Raw genomic sequence first — 8,159 nt, 5'->3', positions numbered from 1 at the left:
TTTATTCTTGCGGAGATAATGCGTGCGATAAATGCCACTATTTCTTTGAAGAGCATCATAAGGCCACCATGACTCACGTTGCACTGTTCTCTTTAGAATGTCAAAACGCACCGGCCATTAATACGGAGAACGTTGCTCGTTCAGTATTTTGAAATCGTATGGCCTCAAGACGTGGTATGTTCTAGTGTGTCTTCATAGTTCATAGTTAATTAAACAGGAAGTTTGCGTTTCTGTTGTGTGGATGAGAAATAGGTACGTGCAAGTGCGTTTTCATACCGAGTGAGAAATAGCTTTTGATTAATGCGCAATGACTCAATTGGTATGCCATTCGCCAGGTGACGATGCCAATCAATGATGCATGCCAGATACCGCTGTCTGGGTGACACTTCTGGCCAGACGTATTCGCTGTTGTTTACGTTTATTTGTTCGACATTACAGTTTTCTATCAAAACTAACTTGTTTTCGGCTATTAACTAGACTATTTTGTTATTTTATGAAGTTTGCAGTGAGGTTTCTCGTGAAATCTGGAAACTGATGCAATCAATGCCATCTCGGCATAGTTGCTGCGTCTTTTATTTTTGTTGTTTAAAACGAGAATTTTAAAAGTGAATTTTGATTGATATTAGTTATAAAGTGTTAATTTTCATTTGTGCTAGGTGTGCAATCGAAAAGAATACGGGAATAACCTATCCAAAGTACAAAAATATAATAACTAATGAAAGCGAGTTGACATCGTACGCCTGGCAGTTGCAGCATGAGTCAGCTGTTCGGCAACAACAATCCTTCAGACGAAGTTCTTTTAGCAGCGTGTCTCCATCAAAGACTTCAGTATTGAGGTGTATGTGGTGTTGAGAGGGTCAAATACTCAAATTGCGACTCTCGGACAATGTGGTGGCGGGTACAGTTTTTGGTGGTTGTGTTGGGTAGTGTGGCGAACTTGGTCCTAGCTCAAGATGGAGGAGTGCCACTGCCTGGCCTTCCACCACAGCAGGCATCGTCAGGCCCAGCAGGAGCGTCGCTAGACATCGGCAGTGGCGGAGGAGGAGTGCCACTTCCACCCCATACGTCGGATGTGCATCTCTCCGTTGGAAGCGATGGCGGTTTTCCTCTCGGACAGGGCGGCGGTGTCCCCTTGCCTCCGACAGGAGGAGCGACGCCTGTCGGTGGTTTCGGTGATGATCCCGTCTTCGTGGTGCCCTTAGAACAGGGCTCTGGCGTACCTCTCCCCCCCTCGGCGGGCGGACAGGGCACAGTCGGAGTCCCCTTGCCCCCACCTTACGACACCGTCGGCGTCGGAGGACCAGGTGCCCAACAGCCAGCACTCGATCTCGGAGGTTCCCCTGGAGGATTGAGACATGTGCACGACCCCCATGTGGACGCCACCGTCCAGAGGGTTTTGGGACTGGCCAGCGTCAGGGACCACCTTCAGCTCAGGACACGTGCTGACAAGGCTGTCAAAATTAGCGATGTCGTCACGGCCCACAAACAGGTGAGGACGTCGAATCGATTGATTGTTGTTAGATGTCGTTGTTTGTGTTTATTGCAAAATTTATGTTCAGTCTGGTTGACCTTCCAGTTTGTCGTCTGTCTTTCCAGTGTGAGGTAGATTTGCAGTCAGGTTAACAAAGATGTTTGAATGGTAAACGGTCTTTGATTCAGCTCCTTAAATGATCAAAGTTTATGTCAGTATGTTTTAGGTTTCGGACATCATTTCAAATGTTTGTATATTTTATGTTCCTGACAGCTTTTCAAAAGGTAGTATATTTTTGGTTTCCTGTCAACATTTCAGATGTTTGTATATTGAGGTACCTGACAACATTTCAAATGTTTGTATATTTAGATACCTGACAACATTTCAAATTTTGAATATTTTAGGTTCTTGAGATTTCAATTATTTATATATTTTAGATGCCTGACAACATTTCAAATGTTTGTATAGTTTAAGTTCCAGACAACATTTCAAATGTTGTATAGTTTAAGTTCCAGACAACATTTCAAATAGTAGTATATTTTATGTCCCTGACAACATTTCAAGGTTAGTATATTTTTAAATGTCCTTGACAACATTTCAAATGGTAGTATATTTTATGTCCCTGACAACATTTCAAATGGTAGTATATTTTATGTCCCTGACAACATTTCAAATGGTAGTATATTTTATGTCCCTGACAACATTTCAAATGGTAGTATATTTTATGTCCCTGACAACATTTCAATTGGTAGTATATTTTATGTCCCTGACAACATTTCAATTGGTAGTATATTTTATGTCCCTGACAACATTTCAATTGGTAGTATAATTTAGGTTCCTGACAACATTTCGTAACCTTGGATACCCGAAGAGATTTCGAAGGCGTGTTCATCTTTGGGTGATATTTAAACAATGAGTGTCTGGCTGGGCTGTATTTTCAGGTGGTCATTTATTATAGAAGCGTTTCTGGAGCGGACTACTCTGGGGAGACTTTCTGTCTCTTGTTGAGGAGTCTGGGTTGAGTTCGGAACAGTTATTGTCGAAGCAGCCAGGGAAGATATCAGAATTGATAAACCTCTCTTGAAAATTGCTAACTACCATTGATTTGTTGCTTGTAGGACGTCCTTCATTTCTAAAAGAGCTAAGTGTTGCTGAGGAATTTCTCTGAAGTTGCGTTCTTATTCCTAGGCAGATTGAATCTGCCTACAGACGTCCCGTAAAAATGGCTTTTTAAAGTTGTTCCACAAGAATTTGGGGTTCGTTAATAATAACTTTTACCGGACGAGATATTCTTGCCATGTTCTGTTTAGCATTATTCTGTTCATGGTCTAACGTAATTATTTTCATTCTGTTTACCTGTTGAGGTGAGGTTATTGTGAATCTTTATTTCTTTTTTGTGAGTATCAGGTATACACACGAATGCCTTAATTGTTTTTAGATTAATCATATGTATTTAAGTTAGCACTTTATTGAGATAGTTAATAAGCTGCAATTTATGGGCGCCATTCGTCGGGTTTCTTTCATTTCAGTGGATGAAATTATTATTACAGATTTTTATTTTTTTATTTATCAAATCTAGAACATTAAGAACATTATACCGCACTATTTAATTCCGGGCTATTTTATTTGTACTGATCAAATTTGAAACATTACGAATAGGGTACTGAACTATTTCATTTCGTACTGTGTTATGAATAAAAATAGTTACTGGGGCCTCCGTCGAGTTACTGAATAGACGCCCGAAGGGGCAAAATTTCACTTCCCTTCTCAGGAGGCCCTTTTGCGCCACTTCCTGTATCGTATCTGCTGACCTTCGTTTGGTTACTCACCTGATCGAGAGGGAGGGGAAGGGGCGGAGGACCAGGGTATTTTTTGGCTGCCTTTGTCGGTTTTCCGCTTTTCTAGTTATTGATTTTTGGTTATAGGTAAGTTTTATTCATATATATTACATATACATATAGATATATATCTTAATATATATATTATATATATATATATATATATATATAATATATATATATATAATAATATATAATATACAGAGAGAGAGAGAGAGAGGAGAGAGAGAGAGAGAGAGCCACGAGAGAGAGAGAGGAGGGTGGTGTTCGACTCCGCGTACGAAGACGGAGGCTGTATGGATTAGTTTCGCGAGAAACGTGAATGTTGTTAACTTAAGGAGTTAATCGAGACCGTTAGAGTTGGTCGACTGGGTTTATTCGCTAAAATGGAGAAAGACGAGGGCCAGCGACTTCATCCCCAAAATGCCAGCTAAGAAAAAAATAATCGCTTGGGTGCCAACTTTTTCAGGGCATGTACGTAGGTACATCAGGTGGATTTATGTAAATCTTCTTATGGCATTATTAGCTTTAATGGCAACTACTTTTTGTCCTGTTTTAATAGGTATAAGAAGCATCTGATGATTTGTTGCTGCACATTTAACCAAACCATAATTCGGTAGTTTTATTCTGTTTACCTCAAGAATTACTCGATATTGGGAGACGTAGCCTTTTGACAAATACTGTTATATATCTATATATATATTATAGATATATATATTATATATATATATGATATATATATAAATATATACATAATATATATATATTATATATATTATTATAATATATACATTATAGAATATATATATACACAACCCACAACACACATATATATATATATATATATATATATATATATATATATATATATATATATATATATATATATATATACTATATATATATACATATATATATATATACACACACACACACACACACACACACATATATATATATATATATATATATATATCATATATATATATATAATGTGCGTATGTGCTCGCGTCTTCCCTTAAGCCTTTGTAGTTTGTCTGACAAGTTAACTGTTTTAGGCTCTAACATAATCTTACCAGGAACTGATATTTATAGATTCGACGTGATGTGGCTTCTAATTAATTCTCTCTCTCTCTTTTCTCTCTCCTCTTTCCTCTCTCTCGCTCTCTCTCTCTCTTCTCTCTCTATCTCTCTCTCCTCTCTCTCTCTCTCTCTCAGTTTATATGCTTTTCATTTTATGTAGAATTTGGAATGGTACATTGATATGCAATATATATATATATATATATATATATATATATATATATATATATATATATATATATATATATATATATACATAGTGTTTATGTATTATATAAATTAATATAGTATATATAATCAGAGTTATCCCCTCGATGCCCTCGTAAAAAGTGGACAAGTTGACCTCTAATAATTCTCTTTTTGTTTCATCATTTCAAGTACAAATCTAGTAGATCTGTATACTAAAAAAAATAAAATCTAAATACATTACGAGGAAGTGACAATAGGATTGGTCACCTGCCTCGGGCGACCTCTAACATTTAGCAATCACTTCTTTTCCAGAGTAGCCAATAAAATGTGACCTTGTCTGCCGGGTGGGGCAGGCGGGTGCCGGTGCGGGGGCGGGGGTGGGGTCGGATTGGGTCGGAAATTATTGGTGCGGGTCCGTTGAATCGTGGAAAATTATCGTCCGCCTTTTATGGGAAGCGAGTGTATACCTATTGCGGGACGCGATGCTGTGTCACTTGTAATGAACTTTTATAGAAGGTGGGCCCCGTAGTGGGGTAGTGCCTTCAGGTCACCTCGTGCGGTACACTGTGGGCAATACTTCATGCTCTTTGCAGCGTCCCTTCGGCCCCTAACGGCAACTCCTTTCATTTCTTTAACTGTATTTTCGTTTATATTCTCTTCCTTCCATCTTACTTTCCACCCTCTCCTAACAATTGTTTCGTAGTGCAACTTTTATTGCACCTCCGTTCATATTCTAGCTCTTCCATCTCACTTTCCACCCTCTCCTAACAGTTGTTTCGTTGTGCAATTTTGCTATACCTCCGTTCATATTCTCCCTTTTCCATCTCACTCTCCACCCTCTCCTAACAGTTGTTTCGTTGCGCAATTTTGCTATACCTCCGTTCATATTCTCCCTTTCCATCTCACTTTCCACCCTCTCCTAACAGTTGTTTCGTTGCGCAATTTTGCTATACCTCCGTTCATATTCTCCCTCTTCCATCTCACTTTCCACCCTCTCCTAACAATTGTTCGTTGTGCAACTTTGCTGTACCTCCGTTCATATTCTCGCTTCTTCTATCTCACTTTCCACCCTCTCCTAACAATTATTTCATAGTGCAACCTTACTAAACTTTTTACTCTCAATTTCACTTTCAGCTTTGAATGACCTCTTAGGTCCCAGCGCTTGGTCTTTGGCCTAAATTCCATATTCTATCCTATTCTATAGAAAAAAGGAGTTTAATGTCTGAATACCGTATACTGGGTTATTATTGTAGTGACGCTAAGACGAGCGGTTGTATTTACGATAGATGAAGATTTAATTGCAGAATATTATATATATTTGTGAAATATATATATATTTGTATGTATATATATATATATATATATATATATATATATATATATATATATATATATATATATAATAGCAGTTGACAATGGCGTTATTATATTTATTCATTCACATACAGAATAATGAAGAATCGTTTCGTTCATTATGACATTGTCAATACGGACTTAAAATTTGTGTCATACTTGAGGTATTAATCGAGTTAAATAATTATTTCCGTGTGCTGTATGAAATTTTTGCTCCTAAATATCGCTTTTGACATTTGAATGAAGTACACGGGCGTGCCATTATAACTAATGGTCTTTTTTTTTTGGTTGAGAGGATTTTGGCGACTGTTTGCGCATTACAGGTTTTTCGTTAACATATACATGCACAGACACACACATATATATATATTATACTATATATATATATACTATATGTACTTGAATACTTATCACATCACCGTGATTCATATAAATCATTCGAGCTACAAATGTCCTTTAATATCTAATTCACTCTACCTCGGAATTGATATATTTTCATATATCATAGCAGACTCGGTAGCGTCACTGTCCGTTCCTGATTTCGTTCCCCGTCCAACTGGACGGTGGTTCGATCCGAAATTATTATCAACTAAAAAATTCCCCCTCGGTACATATATGAAAATATATCAATTCCGAGGTAGAGTGAATTAGATATTAAAGGACATTTGTAGCTCGAATGATATATGTACTTATGTATATGAAATATATATGTATAATATCTTTGTATGTATATATATATATATATATATATATATATATATATATATATATATATATATATGTGTGTGTGTGTGTGTGTGTGTGTGTGTGTGTGTGTATTAACGTAAAGAGAACGATAGTCGATTTTAATCTAACAGTTAAATGAATTAGTCAAGGAAATAAGTTTTTATCTATCTCGTAATTATATGCATATAGTTCTTCATTGTTTTTAGTATTATATTATTATTATTATATTATTGATGTTTTTATTGTTGTTGTTGTGAAAATTTTATGAAAGATATTGGGTGGGGCTTCACAACAAGATTTATGTATTTAGTGCCTTGGAAAGACATTTATAAAACGTCTAAAAGATAATCTTAAAATATCTCTAAATGCAGTGATTGAAGACTTCAAGACCGCTATAAAAGATCTCATTTTGAAAATTTTATGCAAGATATTGGGTGGGCTTCACAACAAGATTTAGGTATTTAGTGCCTTGGAAAGACATTTATAAAAATTCTAAAAGATAACCTTAAAATTCTCTCAGAAATTCGGTGATTGAAGACCTTAAGGCCGCTATAAAAGATCTCATGACATTAGTTGCCAAAGGCGTAAAAGAGAAAAAAAAAATGTTACGCAGAGTTGTATAAAAGACTACGTAGAAGGCCTCTGAGTAACGTGCAATGAAGAAATCAGTTACGTCTATGAAGGAGTTTTTGTGTTCATTTTATAACTCTGAGTTCAGTTAAAACGTGATAAATTGCAATTCCGATATTGATATGTAGTTTTTAAGACCAAATAGTTTGCATAGTTCCTAGTATAAAGAATTTGAATGTAGTTTCTGCGGTCTGCGTTACGTGTTGTGGAAACTTACTCGGAAAACTTTTTGCAGAAAACTTTTTACATTTTTATGTCAGTCGATTATAGAATAAGTTTTTAGCTCAAGTTTACGGAAAATGATTGATTAGTGGTATATTTTTGTATTTAATTAAGGGGCCGATATTGATTCTGGAATGTCTGATTTATTTTATTCATTGATATTTTAGTTTTCTGTAAAATATGGCTTTGTCTGTCCGTCCGCCCTTCCTGTCTGCCCTCAGATCTTAAAAGCTATTGAGGCTAGAGGCCTGCAAATTGGTTGATCATCCACTCTCCATTCATCAGACATGCTAAGTGGCTACCACCGGGGCCGTGGCTGAAAGTTTCATCGACCGTGGCTAAGAGTTTCATACAGCATTATACGCTGTACAGAAAACTCCATTACGCCGAAGAAACAGCGCCTCAGTGGCGTGGTTACTATGGTCTTTTCCTGCCACCACGGTGGCCGCGAGTTCGATTCTCGGGTATTCCATTGAGGAGTGAGAGATGTGTATTTCTGGTGATAGAAGTTCACTCTCGACGTGGTTCGGAAGTCACGTAAAGCCGTTGGTCCCGTTGCTGAATAACCACTGGTTCCATGCAACGTAAAAACACCATACAAATAAACAAACAAACAAACGCCGAAAAAACATCGGCACATGTTTTAC

At 37.0% G+C, this 8,159-nt stretch overlaps 1 protein-coding gene across 3 annotated transcripts in view; it reads left to right on the top strand.

Moving 5' to 3' along the window:
• The first annotated feature begins 750 nt into the window (after positions 1–750).
• LOC135200094 (uncharacterized) overlaps positions 751–8,159 on the top strand; it is a 39,899-nt gene continuing 32,490 nt past the window's right edge. The window contains exon 1 of one of the 3 annotated variants that reach the window (XM_064228411.1): positions 751–1,489. In XM_064228411.1, the coding sequence (XP_064084481.1) occupies positions 887–1,489 (603 nt within the window). In that variant the 5' untranslated portion in view covers positions 751–886. The remainder of the gene's footprint in view (positions 1,490–8,159) is intronic. The other 2 variants (XM_064228414.1, XM_064228413.1) reach the window with 2 other exon arrangements.

This window comes from Macrobrachium nipponense, chromosome 26, assembly GCF_015104395.2.
Source record: "Macrobrachium nipponense isolate FS-2020 chromosome 26, ASM1510439v2, whole genome shotgun sequence".
NCBI classification, from domain to species: domain Eukaryota; kingdom Metazoa; phylum Arthropoda; class Malacostraca; order Decapoda; family Palaemonidae; genus Macrobrachium; species Macrobrachium nipponense.
Note: the sequence above shows the minus strand (reverse complement) of the source record. Positions and strands in the feature narration are given on the sequence as shown.